Genomic DNA, 22,691 nt, shown 5'->3' with positions numbered 1-22,691 from the left:
TCTTTTTTCACTTAGATATACTCATCTGAGGTAAGTAATCAGAAACATGAAAAAGAAATAAAAAATGGAGGCCTTGAAAGTAAAACGTAGAAAAATTCACCAGTGTTCAGAAGGTGCTGTCTGTAATGTACTAAGTAAGTTAGTACAATGCACTGAGTCATAGTGGATAGGTGGATCACGGTGGGTGGTGGGTCGCAGTGGGTAACATCCTGTTGACCCACGACCTACTGACACATTAACTAATCTTGACCCATTAACTCACTCCATCTCTGTTATGCGCATTACAATGCCCGAGGTATCATGGTATGTAATTACCCGAATGTTACCATTATACGTAAAATAAGTGTATACTTCATTTACTAAGACTGATATCTTCCATTTTGACCGTGCGAAGTGTCTTTTGTAGCTTGCGAGAGTTTCTCAGACATTCAGTAATGTGGTGGGGAGGAGGTTGTGAACCTAGGTGTTACGTATGCATTGCAGTTGAAGACTGTGATTAATTACATGGTGACAGTAAACTGCGTTAGAGTTTATCTCTGGTGAGCCATTGCACGTTGGTGTGCTGGATTTTCCTGGTCTGGCAGTCGATGAATTCTACGAAGCATCTAAGGTGACATTGACATTTATAAACTCCGTTTCTATATGCTCGAATGTTTCTGTGTGAACCTCATTTGTGTTTGGCTGGCTACGATACCTGTAGCTGTAGGCCTTGCAATGAATAAACCATTTTCCTTGTACTGTTTCATAATTCGGTTGTACGAAAGTTTTGCATGGAAATTGAAAGACCCTCTTCCCAATAACGGTTCAGTTTCAGGTGCATTTTGCTAGCACCAACACGACACTTAGGCACTATAAAGTGACACAGCGTTGCCAGATAGGTGGGATATAAAACGGCCAATCTTCAGTACATCAAGTGTGTTCATTTATGTCCAACATCCAGGAAAAGCTTCTTCATTTATCCGCCCGCCATATTGAATTTTCTCACACCTTGTTCCACCTTTAACAGTTTGTCAGTTCCGTGAAGTCATAGTTGATTATGTTTAAGTAGTTTACATCCATTCTAACACTTGTAATCTTTCATTGGTGAAGGTTCCATTCAGTGGTTGCTTTTGAGGTACGTCTCAATCGGTAAAAATTAAGATTTTATCGCTACAAGCTAAGGAACGAAAACTTATCTAATAAACTCATTGTTGTATACAAGGATTAGTATATTAGGTAAGTTTTTTCTTAGCTAGCAGCAATAAATTGTGAAGTTTTACCGCTAATTACTTTCCTTAAGAGTTTCCACTGAAATTTCATTAAAATCGGTCCAGTAGTTTTTGAACCATTTACAGGCAAATTGAAAACCTGTTATAAAAAGTTTTTATTATACTAATACTATGTATTATTATTATTATTATTATTATTATTATTATTATTATTATTATTATTATTATTATTATTATTATTATTATTATTATTATTATTGTGGTAGTAGTAGTAGTAGTTAATATCCGGAGCTTGGACGTGCACAAAGGGATGCAAGAGTGGCCCTGGCGCGCTATTTAATTCAATTGAATGAATAATTTGGATATATTTTCCGGGCATGGGCAATGTTTTCTAAGTTTATTTGATCAATATTTTATTCATTTGTAGGGGCCGCGATGGCTCAGGGGTAGAGCGTTCACCTCTGGTGCATGGGTCCTTGATTCGATCCCAGCTCGCGCCAAGTGAGCTTTGTGGTGGACAAACACCGGTGCGTGGGATTTCTCGGGGTTTTCAGTTTCCTCCCACTCTTCATTCCACCATTTCATTCATTTCTCATCATCCCCGTCCTAGCCGTCATAATCGTGGGACGTGAAACTTAATTTTTTAATCATTTCTTTGCGTTTCCAACTTCTGTTGTAAAGATACCTGTTTCATAATACAGTTAAGTCTCCCTTAACGGGTACTTCTCAATTGCGCACACCTTCATAATACGGACAAACTTTATTGTCCCTTCAAAAATATATGTACTATTATTGGAGAGAACACTCCTTTTTACTGACACTCAGATACGGCATTGGCAGTCTTCCTTTACCTACAACGTTTTAAGTACCTCTTCATAACGGACAGAATTATTCTTAGTTCATACTTATTTAGCACAGAAAATACTTTCTGCACTTTGAAAGTAAGTCTCGATTGATTCCTTCAACTGATTCAGCAGTTACGAGAAAATTTCGATCAGAAAATTAATGTCCGCAGGATTGCGTAGCAGACAGTGTCGCAAACCTTTTCCTAAGAAATTCATAAACCATCATGAAATTCTATCTATATTGTCAGTATTTGATTATGGGTTACTTTTACTTTTAATATAGTCCTTAAGTGAATTAAGGGTCTTTTATAGTGGTTTGAATTTGTACTTGAGAAGAAAACTATTACAAGAATTTGCAGTACACTACACCTCCGTATAAATATATCCTCCATATAAACGTATCTTTTACAAAAGTGTTTTTTTCTTAATTCCCCCAGTAATTCGAAGAAAGTACAGTATTTCGATATTAGCCTATATTTACATATATAAGTAACGTATTTGCTATGTATTGATTACAGTTACTACATCAATAAGTTAAATTTGTATAAGCTCTGCGTAAGGGTCCACTCTCATCTGCGGATAAATAACAAAGTCCCATCAGTGTTCGTTACTGAGAAGTTTCACTATAAGTGATCAGCAAAATACAAAAGCATTTGTCTTTTGGCTGAAACTATGCCGTAAATGCCTAGATCAATCCCTAGGCGACTCTTTGCATGTTCTTTCCCTTCCCATAACGCAAGCTTAGCCTAATTTTCCAAAAGACCATAAATAATTTTAAAAACTAGAAAACAAAAGGCTAGAGACTTTGTCCTCTCTTGCGAAAAATCCTGCGGGTGCCCATGAACTCCGAAGTTACACATAGTTAAAAAGAACTTGAACAGTTACCTTTCTCATTGAAACAGGTCTGTTCAATTTCCATATGTAAGGCAGGTTCAACCTGAAAAACAAAAGAAAATGAAGTCTAGCATTCTGATTCAGGGTTGGCTGGTTTAAACCAATGTGGTTTAAACCAGCTGTTTTTTTTTTTTTTCACAAAAAAAGCAACTGGTTTAAACCCAAAAAAATGAAAAATGCTTTAAATCGTATGAACTTCATGGTGACGTTTCTACGTCATATACATCTGCATTAGTTTTATCTCCTTTTCACCTTTTAATTAAGGCGTCCCATGTTTAATTCTCGGTCGAACCACGATCCTTCTTTCAAGTGGAAACCAAGTAGCGGTTCGGATGTCACTTCAAGCGAAAGTCTTCTTCTTACCTCGGTATTACATAAGGATGTTAAACCTAAACACACGAAACGAAACCAAATTGTATGCCCGAATGGGCCTGTTGTTTTATAAAGGAGCCACGGTTGCGTAAATATATTGATATAAGTTAGCAAAATTTATCGACTGCCTATGTAGCTTCCAACATTAGCTTGGATTGGACTTTCAGTTTTAATTTAATTGAATGATATCTACATACTCTAATTTGATACCTCAGTTTTAGCGTACTGATTATGATACGTTGACCATAAACTTTTACATGCCAAGCAATAACGAGATTTTTCCGTTATTGCTTTGCATTTATACAGGATTTTCTCAATGGCTAAGGCGGGAGTTTCCCGATTTATATATATACTGTATAATGGTTTCATTTGTGCAACTGTTTATCTTTTTGTCCTTCTGAAATGACTCTTGACAATTATATGAACAAGTATGTCAAGATCAGTACAACGTATTTTTATCAGGAGTTCTTCGTAAGTGAGTCGGATAATGTTTTTTGCCAACCCTGTTCTGATTAGAATAAAAGGAATTTCCAAAGTGTGTAGGTAACTAAGGTTTGAATAGGACTACATTTCTCAAGGCGCCTTTGGCGCGGGAGACCCGGGTTCAATTCCCGGCGGGAGCTCATGTGGTTCGGATTCCACGTTAATCAGTAGGTCCACGTCTCATATAGCCTCGCTGCTGAAAAGGGACGTTAAACTCAAAATCAACTCAACTCAACATTTCTCAAGGATAAAGGAGAGTCACAACATTTAAAACATGGTCACAGTATTAAATGTTGCTAATTGCTGAAATTAAAAATATACGAAAAATATTAAATAATTATCTTATTAGTTTAATTCTTGAAGAAAATATCAGTGAGTTAAACCGGTTTTTTTGCTGAATAGTAATCAGGTATCCTAATTCAATATAGCTTTTGGCTCTTTTTGTTTCTGTTTGATGCCTTTAATATGAACAAACTTTTCCATGTATTACAAAAATCGTATAATATATTTGTTTAGTTACTTTCCTTTCATATAATTTTGTTCATACATAGTAGTACTAGTGTTTATTTGATTTGAATTTTTATTTATTTTATTGTTTCAGTGTTTGACTGCCCCTGAATTACTTTCTGTATACGACATAAATTTTCATGATGGTCATATTGATCAGCGTACTTTTACCCTTATGTGTCCAGCACTCATTTTTTCTCAAATTAAGAGAGAGTACTGCATTTCTGTTGCAACACCTGATCGACATACAGATATAGACGAGGAAGTTGCAGAAGTAAATACTAATGCAGGTATGACCCTTAGAATAGTAATTAATTAATTATATTAAAATTAATTAACTATAATTGGAAAAGTACCCTGTTTTATTGTAAGATTTCATGCAAACGAGTTGAGTAGAGTTTTTGCCTTCCGAGGTTAGGTGTATGTTTAAAATGCATGGGATACATTGTAATGGTTTTGAGACATCCACATTCAAATATTTTTCTGTTTGTAAGTACAGTTACTGACCATTACTGAACTTGGAAATACTGCAGTTAGAAAATATATTTAGTAGTTCATAAGCACACAGAATCAGGGATAAATGCAGAGTTGGATATTAATTAAAACAAGGGAAATAGCAAAAGAGAACTTACGTCTAATCATATAGCATCGTAATACAGGAAGAATCATATAAAGAACAAAAATATGATGATCTGTTATTGATTTCACTAGCGTAATACTGTATCTCAGTAAATATCTTCAAACAAACACAAATAGAATATCAGCAGAGTATTAAACGAATTACAATAACAGTGTTGAATGCATCTATGCTATCTTTGTTATTTAACCTATCGGTTTATATGGAGAATCATCTTTCTTTTCTTTGAAAAAGTAGAGAATTTTAATGATGTAATCCTTACTCGTTTGTTAGTCACGTATAGTTAATTGTTCCTTTTTTTTTAGATGACTTTATATTGTGTAGAAATTTAATATTAAATTAAATATGATCATTTATAAAATTTTAATTTTCACGAAGAAAGAAATTTAAACAGAGATGAAGAAATCAGTGAAATTAAGCCATTAAAATTCAGTTTCTATTCCAAAGAAAACAGAAGAATAATTCTCCATATAAATCAATGGGCTAAATAACAAAGACAGAATATTACTCAGTCCCAATAGTTTTTCATATATTGTAATATGCAAAGTTTCTTTCACAGGTCTAAAATAGGTTAAAAAAAACTTCTAAATTTATATACTTAAAACGAAATTTTTATATTTATCTGTTTAGAATCTCGTTAGATGATTTGGTATATTATTTTAATAATTAATTCTATTAACATCTATGATATAATTGTAGCTTAGACATACTTTTCAGTAGTTCTGTTCTTAAATTCGGGATTCGTGCTGTTTCACATCTTCCCGTAAAACACACAAGATGTGATGAAACCCTATTAGTTAAATATTCAATAAAATTGAGTCTTGTTTAACAACTTCAGAAACATTTATCTACTTCTTTTCTTAGGACTGTAAATTTCACTTCATGTTCGCCTCTAAATAAATAAATACCTCGATCTATGTCCTTAATACGATAGATTGAAGTTATAAATAATTTATTTTTATATTTTGGAACAGATATGAAGTAGAGTGAACAATAAACATGTGTAATTGAAGTATTAAAAGTGAAATATGAATAACTAAAAGCTGCATAAACTTATTATATCCTGAAGTTATTCTTTTATATCACAAACTGATTTTTTTTGTCATATATATTAAGTTGGTGCGAGTGAATTCTCCCATTGACGTACATCACGTGACTTTTTTTCAAATGTCACAAAAAAAAAACTACAGTTCGTGCGTAATCAAAATAGTTTCCGGCTGTAGCTACACACTTTCACCATCGCTCAACCAACGATTGAATTCCATGACGAAACTAATTCGGAGTCTGTGATGCGAAGACGACCTCATCATTGAAGTTACTACCTGCCAAGAAGTGATCGAGATGCCGGAAGAGTAGTCGGTGGGAGAGTCAGAAAGATACGATTCATCTGGGTTGATCATCGCTGGATGCTTGCGGACAAGTTTGCGATATATTTCATAAAGTTCAGCACTGAAAAGATCCAGCATTGGTGATTTTGCCTTGATGGAAAAAGACATAATGGATCGCTCCCACAATAGATCACTACTCAGCAACAGCATTTGACGGGTGGGAGGGATTATTTAAAAAACTATCCATCATTGCCCTGATCGTCTGCGATTGTCGTAGCAGATCCAGATCCAGAAGTGACAATACTATGCAAGTAATATCCGCGGTTGTTCTGTACACACAGAGAATTGCACATCACCAGACAACGATTCTTGTTGGTCTGTGTCAACTTATGTGGCACCCATGAGTCCGACCTTTTCACCTTACCGATTAGACGGAACTACTGAATGACAATGGTATGGTGTATGCCTAACTGATTTGCAATTGCACGAATACTTTTTCGACGGCCCACTTCTATGATGACCCTGTGGAGCTAATCAGAACATACTGTTGGTCGCTCCCAGTGGGACTGATTTTTTTAATGTCACCTGCATATAATGTCACAAACCTACGACACGAAATTCCTCTCACCATTCTGGTCCAAATGCACTGTTGGCATATTTTGTGGCTAGATGTGCAGAATTCCCCATCATACGACCTTCTTCAACGATTTTCTGCCTCTTGACTGACTGGGAACCCCCAGTTTGTTTTATCACATATACGTCGTACATGTGACCTTGGTCCATCCTTTGATTGCGTTATAGATTGTTTCCCACAAGAGACGGTATGCGGTGGTATGCCATACCGCCTCTGGTTTTTCAGTAATGAGGACATACCGTCTCTGGTTTTTCAGTGATCAAGACATAGCCGGAATGTTGAGTCAAAATTATAATAAAACATACCGTCTCTGCTTTTTTTCCACCTCGAACACTGCACAAGACATCAAAGGACATTTCAATTGTCCAAACCCAATACTTTTAGTCTGCAAATGCACATTCATACTACACTCCCTCGCTTTCTACTCGTTGCCATCCAATATTAATACAGAGTACGCAGCTGTTTATAGTTATTAACTCTCTATAGATGGTGTTTCTGGACCAGCCACATAACGTTTTTCCTATATATCTCAATGACACAGACTGGAAATTTCCTTTTCACTTAAACTGAAGGTTTCACAATAGGAGTGCGGCTAAAAATAAACATGCTTTGTCAGCTCGGTGATATTCCTAAATTCCTCCAGCTTTTTGCGTCAGTCATGAGAGAACACCGAAAAATAAATAAGCTTTCATACTCCAGAAGTCAAATTATGACTGGGCAAGGCAACGTTGAGAAACGTATGCAGCTAGGAGGTACTAAAAATACCTGGAGTTACAGACAAGATTGTGATACAAAACTCTGGTACTATTATAAGATATATGTTATCAGAAGCAAGATTCCAGAAGTTGGGAAAACTACAAAAAGCAACTGGGAAATCGTCCCGTTGAGCAACGTAACAGAAAGATAAGACTGATCGAATTCTAAAACGACATTCTTCTATTATAGAAGATCAGTGTGTATAATATATATCTCAACGATGAAATGAAGGGCAAAAACGAAATTCCGCAAGAATGTCAAGGATTAGAGTTGAAAATACGACATTAGAAGTAGGAATACCTATATCTATCTAAGAGTAAAATTTTCAGTGAATGAACTCTTTCTGTCTTGATATATGGACCAGAAACGTGAACTTCAACTAAATCCGGTATTTACCCTCTGCTGCCTACAAGAGAAATGTATGCTAGGTATCATCTGCGGAGATAGGAAAAGAATCAGTGTGAATCAGAAAGATCACAGGAGTGACGGATATTACTGAGAGAATAAAAGCATCGAGTGGCAGTGGTCCGAAGATATTGGAAGAAAAAAATGATGAGCAATAGACAATTGACTTGATATCAAAAGATAAGAAGTGACCCAGGAAATGTCATCATACCGTACGGTGCGACGAAATCAAGAAGCATTGTAGAGTAACGTGAGAAGTAATTGCCGAGGGTAGATGATTGAGAAGAAGAGTTAGAAAGGAAATTCTAAAAATGCTTGTCTTCCATTGTGGCTAAGCAATAACTTCTCGCCTTAGTAGTACTTATAATTCGGATCCTATGTTAGTTTTTAAGACTACTCAGTTATTTGCGGTGCTGAAAACAAACTCCGAACAAATATAACTGATAATTTTTGATTCGCTGCTACCGTATGCTCTAACTTGTAATTATTCAAAGTCGTAAGTATATAATAAATTCTTCTCCTTCTCCAATTAATATGACTGCTTCTTCACATAATTCCTGAATTAAAATTCTACTCTACGAGGTTTTTGTTATTCCAGGGTAAACAATTTACAGTTATTTCATATTAGATTTCCAAACTATCTGGGAATAGAATTATAGGAGCCTTTATCCAATCAAATGTTTTAATAGATACAGAATTTAAGGATCTTTTGGTTAAGGCGAGTTCTGCATATGATAGCTTCGTATCGAAGTTTCTTTTTATGTATGGTACACTGACGTTGTGTTTCATTCTCTTGTCTTCTAGTGTGGTTGTATGCTACAATGAGCGTATGTGTAATCAGTTTGTGTGGACTTCTGGGAGTTGCCGTGATACCAGTTATGCAGAAGGTGTTTTATCAGCGCTTGATTCAGTTTCTGGTAGCCTTGGGTGTTGGTTCTTTATCGGGTGATGCTTTGTTACACTTATTGCCACATGTAAGTATTTGTCCTTTCTTATATTTTATGTAATGCCTCTTTCTTACCAAGTGGCTATACTGTGTACTTTCTATATGCGTGATCCCGAGTTCGATCATTGGGAATGCTAAACTTCAAATACAATACAACATAGTGGCATAGATCCCATATTTGAGTTTTGTATTTTATTTAAAACTTGAAAATGGTGTAGTGAGATAACATTACCTTTTTTCTTAACAGGTTTATTAATGTGGGACTGAGAAGTCTAACGTAGCTCCCTTCACGAAAATACAATGTATAGTTACGTCTCATATTAGGTGTGAGACGTCTCATCGTCTACGAGATACGTCTCATCTTAGCTGTGAATCACATGGCCTCCTGTTGTAAATTTATTCTGCGTTCTCCAGAAATAGGTCTCAATTCATTAAGGATTATTGCAATAGTTTCGAGTTTTGGTGTGTTCAGAACCTCTAATAATTTCGTCCATGGTTCAAGACACTTAAAACTTTTCAAATATAATTTACTCCTGGCAATCAACCTGTTAATGAAAAAAAAAATTATGATAATTATTAAGTGAGGCGCCATGTTCCAAAAGTGACTTTTAACGGACTGAGGGAGTGAACTTAATCTTTAGTGATCTTACAATCAGAAGCGATTCCTGTCTATACTTGTACTCGCATGTGTACACCGTGTTAATTTATTGAATCTACTTTTTCGTTACTTAATTGATTAGGAATAAATTTTAAAATAATTTTCCTAACATATGAATTTTCTTCAAAGGAATCATAATGCGTTTCCACATCCAACGAGGGACATTGCAAATACTGTTCGTTCGCCTAACTCAGCTTTGCAAACGAACAATGAAATTTGTAGATATTCGAAGGGGAACAAGGGGAACCGGAAAATCTATACATGTCATGCAAGCTACTCGCATGGAAGAAGGTATGCGAATCCTTCAACACATACGTGTTAAGCTCTTACATTATGTTGTCTTGTTTGTATTTGTGCAGGTTTAGAAATTTTGTTTTGGTGTGACAGCTGAAGAATTTATTATAATGAGTTTAAATCTGACACTTCTGTCATTATTTTCTATTAACTTTGGGAAAACAGTTTCATGATACACTTAGCTTCACGTTGCAGTGTGTCGTCAGAATGTTTTATAGCTGTTTACACAATGTATCTAGAGAAATGTCATGATATAAATATTTATAAAAGTCACAGATTACAAGCACTGTTGCATTCCTTTCTGTTCTTGGTGCATTGTGAAAATCTCGGGTAGATAGGGAAATTTTAAAGATGCGAATCACAATAGAATATTGAATCATAATAAAGTACAATGTGTTCATGTGCTATTTAAAATCTTGCGTATTTGGTTGGTTCGATTCGAGTTTAGCGCCCCTTTCAAGCTCTCATGAATCGAACTCGGGACTCCCACGCCAAAAGCGCATATAGCCATGAGGGAGCTCAAAAATATGCGAAGGTTTTAGATTATTTCTGTTGTGCACATTGAAGTTTATGAAAAGAGGCGATATATTTTTAAATGATCTTCGTTTCTGCTCAGTTTATAGTAATATACTGACAGAGTCTTCTCAGCAAAAACTTATTCATTTTTCTTATTTTCACTCTAGTACACTTGTAATAAAAACTTTTTGGTATTTGTCTACTCAGTAATTTGAAATTTATATTAGTAATACACAGATTTTTGCTTATATTAACTTAAGCTTCGAAATCATTATCATTTTTATTTGATTGTACTAGCAAAATGTTAAATGCAAAACTTTCTGTCTTTTCTAGGCAATGAGTGGTCAGCATACGCATGAAATGGACCATTTTTATAAGGGAAGAATGCATGACGCTTATGAAGCGAGTGAAGAGCATTCAGTAGATAGTAACGTTTGGAAAGGATTAATTGCTTTGGTAGGTTTAGTATTTTTCTTTTGTACGGAGAGATGCTTAACCTTGATAGTAGAATGGAGAAAGAGGAGGGAAAGGAGTAGAAAGGTGAGTTAAAAATAATTTTCATAATCTTTATTATTTACTTACTTATTATCGGTTTCAGCGCCGTGAGGCGATTATGAGGTTCGATGTAACGTCAATTTTGGTTGACTATTCTTCTGAGTAATAAATTACGTGATTTGGCAAGACCTGCTTTTTAATCAATCACTTGTGTGTGGATCTCGATGTAGTTACATTTCTGATTTAAGTTGAATATTGCGTGCTTTTTGAACCCCTGTATAACGTTCAGAATATCCCATGAGTATCATGCTGGAGTCAGTACCATCTATCATAATCACCTTCACGTGTACCAGTTTTTTGGATCTGATTTGTGAATTCCTGGTGTATCTTCGTAAATGTGTCCACCAGTATATGTCTGAAGTCTACGGGTTTGGCATTGTTTCAGTATGTCTAGTTTACCTAATGTTTCTTTATTGTCAGAGTTAAATTCTGCATGTGTTGTGACCGTTTGGTATAGCAGTTGAACACTTTTTAACATCTATCTGCGTATAGCTGTTACAAATTGTTGCTGTGTACTTGTATCCTCTGAGGTACTGGTTGTCATTTACTGTTCGGTTGAAGATTCCTTTGGTATGTTACGTTACTTCCCATTATTCGTGATGTGTACTAAATATGATTGCTGCATGTATGATTGTTTGTATATCTTCGAAACTTGCGTCACGCTGGAACTCTGGTAAATGTTACTGTCCTAATTCAGTAGTTAGTGTTCTTTGTATTCATAATGGTTGTCTCGATAGCAACTCATCATTTTGTAGCGTGGTACTCCCAATAGTTCGTGTGCCGTCACACCCTGCACTGAGTCCAGACCTGCCCTGGCAGCGACCTTAACCATAGGATAACGTTTTTCACACTATTTACATGGATATTTCTGCTTCTACGTGTTAATGGCATCAGTAATTTAACCTTTGGTTTAACAGCGCCGTTACTGTTGCAACGCATGGCTAAGTTCATGATGGTGGTACTTACTCGCTATGTCACAATGAAATTGTGTGTTTTGTTAACTTTTAAGCCGCAACCCTAGCACCATCTAATGCCTCTGTACTGTCTCTCTAGTTGGAGAATACTTACTAGTTATTCGCAACTAACCTCCGTATCTGGAGAGGGTTCACAATCCACACCTACGCTGAGCTAAGTTCCTCCGTAACGGGTGTATTGTTAGTATTATTTTCACTTGGTGGGAATTAAGGTGTAGTTCAGATCCAACACTGAACTGTAAATCTGTGTATTGTGTAGTTCTTTTACTAAAAAGAGGTGTTAAACTTTTAAACTAACTTAATAAACACAGTACAGTTCGCACCAAAATCGATTAAGTTATTCGGCTATGGAGAGCCTGTGTTAGTACACTAACAAACTGAAATTACCGTTTGGCTTGTGTACTTCATTTTTGATTTATCGATACAACAAATTGGAAAAAAGTAGCCTAATTTTAAATATAATAATATCACTTATATTTCAGAGCAAATATAACTAGATCATGTAATTCTATATGAGAGTATGAACACAGGCTCTCAAAAGATTTCAAGACTGAAGTTCGACGAAGATTTTAAGATGCAGTAATTTTGAATGTGACTAATCTATTTGTATGTTCGTCTGATATAGCATAGAGGAAATTCCTTTCAATACATATCAGATATCACTTTAGGGTAGCATGTTTTCTCGGTGCTCCGTTCCAATGAGGGAAAAATGCTTTGAATTAGGGAAGTTGACCAGATTTCAAAACGGGTTAGAAAAATATCTTCTGTCTTGCATTGTAAAAGTTAAGTACTATAGGGAGAATTCAACTTTTCTGTTATGGGAATTAGAATATGGGAAACTTTGTTTACATATGAAGGGTAAGGGGAAGAAAGAAGGAATGTCACAAAACTGCATTTTCGAGAAAACGACGTTTTAATATTGAAAACCGCGTAAGAAGAGTAGGATTAGTTAAATCTTTTGCCCCTTTTACATGGATATTTCTACTCATGCATGGCATATACAATCAAGGGCGCCGATTTGTTAGTAAATTTGGGGGGGGGGGGGCATTCAGATGCAAAAAGCATGTATGAGGATTTTAAAACAAATAGCATTCAAATTATGTCAAATATTGTAAATTTACAAATACAGTAAGGGGGCCCACATGAGCTTTGGAGGGCCCGGGCCCCCTCGGCCCCCCGAGATCAGCGATCAGCGCCCTTGTATACAATCAAATAGTACTAAGAGTCACCAACAGATAGGACAAAGCACCCGATAAAGCTTACACATGGATATTCCTTGTTTTCACCTTACACTTCATATTCGTGTGTTACTGAGTAAAATTACCTTAATAAATACCTGTAGTATTCCTTTGTGGTGATATCTATGCGTGTGTTCCCGATGTCAGTTTTCTGTGGAGGACATTTTCGTACTTACTCTGTATCGTTATTCTATTGAGAAATTACGTGACTTAAGAAATAGTGGACTTATGCGGAGAATAGAAGCAATAACGCTGGGAGCCGATGTGCTGACCACACATCACTCAATTAAATATGCGCTTCTGATCGACAATAGCTCTTCATTGGCTGCAGGTCTAGATGATAGTTCTTGAGAAGATAGTTATATCTTCAAAGAGTAGTCAAAATTACTCGATTAGTTACTAATATATCACTTCTGTATTACAGAAAACTAAAATATATATATATCGGGAATTTTGTGGGAATGATCTATAAATCCCATAAATCCTCAAATGTTGTCAAATATGGTAATTTAATTAATTGAGTGATAGAAACATTAACTAGATTTCTTCGAATTTGTAGTATCCAATTATTAGTGAGTAAGCTTAAAATGTTCAATGTTTTAACTTCAACATCGTTTAAATTTTATTTGCGTAACATCCCATTCTTGACATTTTGTCGTTCCTTCCAAAGCCTTCAGTATAGTATATCAAAGACCCCTTCATGTAGTATCCAATATATGGATCATGCAAAATTTCAGTGAATGTGTGGATCAATTTCTAAGAGTGAGTGTATAGTTGTAAGTATCAATTTGTAATTATATTTCAGGACTCTATACTAGTCATGTTTAAAACAGTTCTCCTGTTTCTTTCAGCCACCAACCAAAGTGAGAGTAATGCGTGATATGGATATTATGGGTAGCAAAACAGTAGGAGAAAAATTATGTAAACATAAATATAGTTCATATCCTTATTGTTACGGAGAAATTACATCAGATTTCATAGCAGGTGGGTACTGAGTTAGTAGTTTTAATAGTTTTAATGTCAGGATTTCGAGTAAGTATTATGTAGTATCATCTTGATTCAGTTCGGGTTGGTTTAGTTGTTGCTACAGGTTTTTTTAAAGATATTTAACATATTTTCCCAGAAGAAAATTGTAACTGATAAACAAATGCGTGAAGAATATATAATACTTTTTTTAAAAAAATGATGTAGTTTATATCGTTTAAGGATTGGTAAATTTTTATGACAGTACTATGGGGTCGTATTGTAGTCAGATATATGATTTTGTAGATACAATAAAAAAATTTGGTATCAGTATTTGTTGGAAAATTGTGTCTTTATAGAGAATATGGTCGTTCATTAATAGAGCGCATACTTCTATCAATAACTGAGAAATTGATTTTTCGAATATATGAATATAACTAATCCTCGTCTGGAGGGAAGGCTCAAGTCTTACAAACTACAAGTCTTATAAACCGGCAGCTGGCATCGAAAAGAGACTTATAATTGATCAAAACAAAATTAAGTACTCACCAAAGCACCCGATCAGCAAATGACTCAAATGTTTCAGCGATAAGTTGCCGTCCTCAGTGGGTATCTCTTGTGGAAATCGACTTTACTTGAAGAACTACATATTTATTTAATTCAGTTTCTTTCATTGTACAAATAATGTTCAGGGTTATTGAATATTTGCTGTTACTTTTCCTAATGAGAAAAAATTAATTGATGTTAACAAGGAAATTGAATAGCAAAAGTTCAATAACCATGAACATTATTTGTACAATGGAAGAAACTGAATTAAATAAGTATGCAGTTCTTCAAGCTACGTAGATTTCTCAAGTAATACCTACTGAAGATAGGACAACTTGTCACTGAAACGTTTCCATCGATTTGCTATTCGATTGCTTTGGTACGTCCTTAATTTCATGTTTTGATCATTTTAAATGTATCCTGTTACATAATTAATAAGACTTACACATGCTTAGTAAAATTAAATAAAGGAATAACATTAAACGTTACATTTCTGCTATTAAAAGAATGAACCTCTAAATGTTATGATGAATCTAAAAATGACAATCTAGGGCAAAGTAATAGCAACTTTGACATACTGTTACATCCTTTGAAGAATAGAATTAATAGGGTTTTTTTTTTTTTTTTTTTTTTTTTTTTTTTTTTTTTTTTTTTTGCCTATTTTAACACTGTTTGAATAGCAATATAATTTAAAAGATAGTCTGTGCTTGATATGGTTTCGTCTTTATTTGTTATACAATGGTTTATGTACACTGATTAGTAGAAACACCTGTAAATGAAGAGAAACAGTTGTCAGAAGAAAACCCTTATTGATAGGTCCTCTAAGCATGAAAGCGGATTGTCACTCAACCGTCGTCCGACTGCGGTGCAAGTAACAGAACAACTCAAACAGCACCTTTTACAGCCTGGCCTCGAGTTGCATGACCTGAACATATGGGATCTGATTGCGCGGGCGTAAGAAACTGCTAATAAGAAACCAGGACGCTCCAACACTACTCCAATGTTGCCACGAACATATGCTGATGATTGGAGTGATATGTTCTTATGTCATCATTCATCTTGTTTCAAACTACCGGCCTTAGTTGTGTGTGCGGACACCCAGAAAATGGTGTAGTCCTCAGTGTCTCCGCCCAACCGTGAAATATGGCGGCTCCAGTTATGCCGGGCTTTCTTTCGTCTAATCATTGTGAATTGAATTTACAAGATAGCGATGACAGTCCTGCTCGTAGAATAAAAGCGGAATCAGAAATTTTGTGATATTTATGTTGTTTTCCATTTTTCGGTTACTCACACGTGTCAGTAGTAGTACAATATTGTTCAACCAGCATCATATTGTTAACTTCACATATAAAGAAACCTGAAACTCCCGTAGATTACCAATTATGAAAAGGAACATCATTTAAATTTTATTCCTTTAAAAAAAATCAAGTACAAGTGATTTAAATAAAAAATCAACGATAATTTTTTTGTTCAACACCTCTTCTGAACCTCAATGTAATTGAACATATATAGTTCGTTTTGGAGACACGAATGCAGTGCAATCGTGGGACGTTAAACTGAAAGATTTCATTTTATTTCTCTACGAATGAGCGCAAAATTCCGTTTCCATCCTCTTTAAGAAAATTGAGTGATGCATTGTACACTGAATGGTTTAATATTCCACTTTCTGTTATTCACGACCTCTATAACTCCATTCCACGTCGCATGGGAGCTGTTCTTAGGGCGAAAGATAGCCCAATGCCATATTAATCTGATAAGTTTCACTTTATACAGGTGTTTGTATTAGTTTGAAAACCATGTGTATATGTTCGTGTGTTTTGTGTGTATGTTACCACTTTAGTGTTTGGAAACTATCGTTTCGAAATATCATTGTCGATATAACGAAGAAAGAAAAATAAGTTTCGATAAAAAAATATTAATTATTTAAATGGCCTAGTTTTTCTTTTGTTTGTTTGTTTGCTTTTTAAGAACCAACAATATGTCGTTCCCTATTAGGCTTCACTTAACGGTTAGAGACTAAGATTTAAAATAGCCTTGTGAAAAAAGCACAATGTGTCACTGGAAAGTTAGAGAGAAGCCTGATCAGAATAAGCTATCAGTAAAGGTGTATACCATATAGGAGAACGTACTTTTATTTCTTCTTCTGTAGAAAAAATAAATAAATAAACAAATAAAATTAAAAGTTCTAAATTTGTTGTGTCTAATGTATAATCTTTTCAATCATTTGTATAGAAGAACACCACGCTTGCCTTGACGAAAAGTCTGACAAAAGAATTACCAAGATGTTAGACTACAATGGAAAGTACTTAGGAGGTAACAATCCGGAATTTGCCCGTATTGTTGAGCAACCAGAACATTCCCAGTGTACCTTACCTCATTCACACATGAACAGCGGAGAACAGATGTCGCCCGAAGAAGCCATTATTAAAAGATCATACCATGATGTGAAACAGAATCACCAGATTTCTGAAACCAAATTAGCTGAAAACGTGGCAGAGGCTGAAAATACGGACGATGAAGGTTACACTGTTATAATCAGGGAACACGAAAATGAGCACCACGGACACTCTCACGCACATGGCCATGTTCATTCACCGCCAAAAGATATGTCTTCAGTCGTCTGGATGGTTATCATGGGTGATGGCATTCACAACTTCACAGATGGCATGGCGGTTGGAGCAGCGTTTGCTGCCAGTATTGCTGGAGGGTTTTCCACTGCCATTGCAGTCTTTTGTCATGAGCTACCTCATGAATTAGGTAAGTTTTCCATATTATCATAATATTACATAGTTACATTGTTTAGTTGGATTGTGTGCTTGCTTAGTTATTTAAAAACAAGTTTGGGTTTATATCCTTGTTCCAAAATTCAGTTCATTTTTTAAAAGTATGGCTGTAAATAACTATCAGTTGTGTGTTATGATATGGTACTGAAAGGGACGCTAAACTCCAACCAAGAAGCATTAGAAAAATGTGATTAACTCTATTTTTCTCAGAATTTCAAGCGAACTAAAATAAAGGGCCTAAAGAAAAGGGTAACGCTTCTTAAGTATAGCTTTAAAAAAAAAATATATATATATATATTTTTATAAAGCACTTTACGCTTTCAGTTCTATTCGGAATTGGCTGCACCACAGGACAATAATAGGCGAGACACATTGCATTCAGAAAATATTGCACCCAAATACACATGTTTGTGTATGAAGGGTCTATTGTACAGCAGATATATGAATAACTGGCACTGTAAATGTAGCACGAAGTGTTTCTGTACAGTTCATATAATGTTAATATACGTATAAAATACGTTATCTACCATTTTTATTGTGCTATTCTTTAAGTTGAGTTTAGGAGATAGGGGAACGCTTGTGTTATATGGTAAACGTTAATGTTAATGAAAGAAAAAGTAGAATAATCCGTGATCGCGAATTTCTATCTCCACACATACACAATTTGAGCTCTGTATGTGTGTCATGATTACGTCTGTAACAGTAACGTAGCTAAAGGCTCGAGGCCTCCAGCAGACAGCATTGAGTGAAGTTTCTTCTGCATGTTTTTATTGAAAAGACAATACGAGACACTGGCCGATTATTAAACTTTTAAGAACTTAATGATAATACAACGCTTGTGAAATTCATCACTATAGATCGGAAAGCACACTATACAGTGCTTTAAAAAGTCATATGAGCAGTGGCGAAGCGTAATCTCAAAAGTACGGTAGGCCCAACAAACTAATAACACAAATAACATTTAATGTATAATAAAATGTTTAAAATTAGTCAGAATTATATTTTCCTTATTGAGTTAAAAAAAAAAAAAAAAAAAAAAAAAGAAAACTACCAAATTTATTTATTTTAAAGAACTTTCTTAGCTGCATTTTTAAACACTGTTTAGAGTTGAATTTATATGCATGTATACATAGTAGTTTTTTTTTTTTTTGTTGTTGTTGCTTAATTTAACAAGAATGAATAAATATATAAGCAAAAGTAGACGGAAATTAGTCTATTATTATTATTATTATTATTATTCAACAAATATTTACATGAAGGAAAACACCCAATTTGTATTAGTGGAATATTCGTGCGTTCCAGCAGTTTACTCGCAATAAGATAGGATTTAGATGGAGCATCTTCATTTAACTTTCCAATCACTAAATTTGCTACATTTTACATCCCAAAACGTCTGTTGTTTCGTCCACAGAAATCCAAATATTTGAACTACCTATTTCTGCCCTAATGATATCTATAGCTCCTATAACAAACTTCGAGATAACACTTGCGAAGAGTGGATTCGTCAGGAATTGACGCCCGCAGTACTTCTCCAGAAAAGCACGGTATTTTGATACTTGAACTTTGTTCCAAGGAATGTTTGCTGCTGTCATTGCTTGGTACAGTTCTTTGAAAAACTCACTCACTTAGTATCTTGATGCATTTGTGTCAAGAGTACTTTTTTGTAGTTCGCAAATTTTTATTTCTTGCATGGAGTGCACTTCGTACATGTTGTTCTGAGATTTCATTGAACATCCCATTTTTTTTATTGCACACTTGGCACAACACCACTTTACCGTCCGTAGTAAACGCATCATCGATAGTTACCCACGACCGCAATTTCGCGGATAAAGTTGAGGCAACCGGAGCCGTTTCTAACTTCGACGGTCAATACAGAACACGTGCGTATTACAACTGTAATATTAGAGTACTGTCCTCCTGTCATTTAGTTGAACAAGCGAAGTTCTTTGAAAGCTTAGGCTACCTGTTATGATATTGCCATTGTCGCCAGCTTCTTGAAATGAACTCTTGCAGTAAATTCCTGGAAGCACACTAGCATACAGTTTTAACTTGAATTGCAGGATTTGCTTTCATCTTTTTTCACGTCCGACCTCCGATAACAATCAAATAGACTTCATTTTAGAAATTTCCTGGCCAGTCGCCTGTCAGACACGTGATCTGTCTTCCTCCAGAGCTGAGAATAAAGGGCGCTGCTAATGTACCTCGGAGGAAGGATTTTTACTTGTTTCTTGTTATATTTCTTTTGTTATTGGCGAAAATTCTGCGAAACATGGTTTGACAAATACATTTTTTTAAAAAAAAAAAAAAAGAGAGAGAGAGATTTCCCTTTCGGTAAAGAAACGGAAAGATAGACATGACAAAATTGAATCTAGATGCAAGCCTTGCACAGTTGAAGAGTTTATTTTTTATTTTAATTTAAAATTTCAGTAAACGCAAAATAAGTATTTGAGAAAAAGATCTTGAGACGAATATTCGAACCCAAGAGGAACGGGAATGGGGAATGGCAGAAACTTCATAACGAGGAACTACATAATTTATACGGTTTACCCAACATCGTTAGGGTCGTCAAGTCTAGGAGGCATAGGTGGGCAGGTCATGTGGCTAGAATGGAAGAAATAGAAACGCTATCAAAGTCTTGACAGGAAGACCAATCGGAAAACGACCATTAGGAAGACCTAGCCGCAGATGGGAGGACAATATTAAGATGGATCTCGCAGAGATAGGAATACAAAGTAGAAACTGGATCCAATTGGCTAAGGATAGAAGTCAGTGGAGAGCTTTTGTGAACGCGTCATTGAACCTCCGGGTTCCATAGGCCATAGAGTGAGTTAGTTAGTTTTTTAGTTAGTAAACGCAAAATTTTAAGACAGTTTTATGAAAAAAAAAAAAAAAAAAAAAAGGTAATATTGGTCAAAATATGTAATATGAAACTTGAGTTGAGCACCCTACAGGTGTGAATCACAAATATTTAAGGATTTGACGAACCTACATATGAAGGAAAAAATATGTAATTACATACAAATCCGGACATTACTGATTAGTGTCATCTGTATTAACATCAGCTTCTTTCGTATCGGTATTATGTTTTCTTGTCTTAATGCCACCTTCTGCGAAGTCTTCCATTTTCAAGTGTTTCCTTTCTGTTTGTACGGATCTTAATATACATGCTGATACCAAGTGGTGTAATCCAGTGCAGCTGAAATAACGTTTTCCATAAGCCTGACACTGTTCTTTTATATGTACTTTTCTACATTTCTTGCATCGAATTGGATCTTCGTTTGTCTGGCTTGTAGAGCGAAATGCCGACGAATCTTGAGCTCGGTGATTCACTTTTCTTGGCTTACCTAGACCTCTCAGTGTATAACCAATTTGCTTTCGTTTAGATTTCAATTCCGCGATCTCTGCTCGTAATTTGTCAATTATTTGGTCCCGTTTCCTGAACTCGTTCAAGATTCATATTTGAAACTCTTTTTTTACTTTGACTTTCCAACTGTTGTAACATAAGTTACACGTAGATTCTTTGCCGTTAGACTGCACCATTTGTTAGGGTATAATTGTAAGTAAGCGAAATATTACTTCAACTAGATTTCAAATATACCTAAGTCAACCAAAGAATGTAGATAACTCGTTCTCTTCAATATCAACCTTTATTTGGCTTATACCACAACCACAAGCTGCTAAACTTCCTGTATTCCACAAAATATTCCAATAATGTAAGCCACCTTGACATTACATTAAACCTAATATATCAGTTGCCACTCTTGGCCCTTCTACCTAAATATTAATATCTTAAGCCACTTATAGCTCCAATCAGACACATAAACAACTACAGCCACTTATGGCTCCATTCCTACAACAACTCAATTGCACATTATTTATATTCATAGTAACGCTTTTCTTTTGTTAGTACAATTTCCTAACTCCATGTCCGATTGTTCACAATCAATACCTTCGCAGATACCTTGACAAAAGGTTTTATATTTCCTTACTACATCTGAGTAAATATGTATGTCAGCAATGAAAATTAAACAAGTTATAGAGTAATAGACAGTCAAGACTATGGCAATTCATCTCGTTCGAAAGGTTTGTTGCCTTTTCTAAAACCTGACTTTCACACTGTTTCAAGACATTATAAATGTTGTATTTGTATATGCTTCTTGTGTAACGTAGCCAACATAAGAAGAACGAATTTTATCGATTTCAACATATAAGATGTCTTGGTGAAATTTTTCATTTACTCACCAGACAACTATTTTTCATATATTCAACAGGCAACTATACGGTAGCGCTGTTATAGCCTGCAGTTCGTTTTGTTTCTTTTTAACATCTACGATAGATATGAATGCCGACACACACATCTTGTTGTTGAAATATCTAGTTAGAGTAATTGCCTTTGGCACGGGAGACCTAGGTTCAGTTTTTAATGGGAGCTCATGTGGTTCGTATTCCATATTAAGCTTAGATTCACACCTCATATATCTCGCTGCTGAAAGCGCCACTAAACTTCAATCCAACAACCAGTCATTGTCCAGATTGTTTGGTTCGTTGACTTAAGATTTCATTTGCTGTTACTACCCTGTTTAGCGCCGAAGCTATATGATCTACAGCTTAACGTGAGGTCCAAACTATGTGAACTCTCACCAGAAATTGGACCCACGTCTTCCACGCCTAAGGCGCCTGTGTTAATCATGTAGCCACGATAAGGTTCTCGTTTTCTAAAAGTGTAGCCTTGTTTTCAAAACCTTGGCCACCCACCTTGCTGAGAAAATGATATTCTGCTGATCGGACATCGGAAATTCAAGTAGTTTGGGTCTAAATAAAGATCTCTAGACCGAAGAAATCCACATTTATTGAATTTCATTCCGACTATAGGTAAGAGTGCATTTGGTAGGCTTTTTGAAACAAAGGTGTGTAGTCAAATTGTTTTGAACAAGACTGGACATTCATAAAAAAGGAATTAAGCAAGATCTTTGAGTAACAGTTGCTTGCTTTTATTCACAGATAGGGCACATGCGTTGTAAAATACGCAGAAATATTCTCTGATATTTGTCGCTGATGTTGGTAATTTTCTAATTTCGTTTTTATTGACGTAATTATACTTTATGTATGTTTATTAATCAGAAACATCTTGTTTGCTTCTTTTTTTTTT

At 35.3% G+C, this 22,691-nt stretch overlaps 1 protein-coding gene across 6 annotated transcripts in view; it reads left to right on the top strand.

The window, feature by feature from the left end:
* The window catches only part of foi (solute carrier family 39 fear-of-intimacy), a 160,560-nt gene that overhangs the window by 127,441 nt on the left and 10,428 nt on the right, over positions 1 to 22,691 (top strand). For all 6 annotated transcript variants that reach the window (XM_081735932.1, XM_081735936.1, XM_081735931.1 and 3 more), the window contains 5 exons: positions 4,404 to 4,599; positions 8,874 to 9,043; positions 10,817 to 11,023; positions 14,102 to 14,234; positions 16,992 to 17,516. In XM_081735932.1, the coding sequence (XP_081592058.1) occupies positions 4,404 to 4,599; positions 8,874 to 9,043; positions 10,817 to 11,023; positions 14,102 to 14,234; positions 16,992 to 17,516 (1,231 nt within the window). The remainder of the gene's footprint in view (positions 1 to 4,403; positions 4,600 to 8,873; positions 9,044 to 10,816; positions 11,024 to 14,101; positions 14,235 to 16,991; positions 17,517 to 22,691) is intronic.

The sequence above is a fragment of the Thermobia domestica genome, chromosome 13, assembly GCF_964235325.1.
Source record: "Thermobia domestica chromosome 13, izTheDome1.hap1.1, whole genome shotgun sequence".
NCBI classification, from domain to species: domain Eukaryota; kingdom Metazoa; phylum Arthropoda; class Insecta; order Zygentoma; family Lepismatidae; genus Thermobia; species Thermobia domestica.
This window is presented reverse-complemented; position numbering and strand designations above follow the sequence as displayed.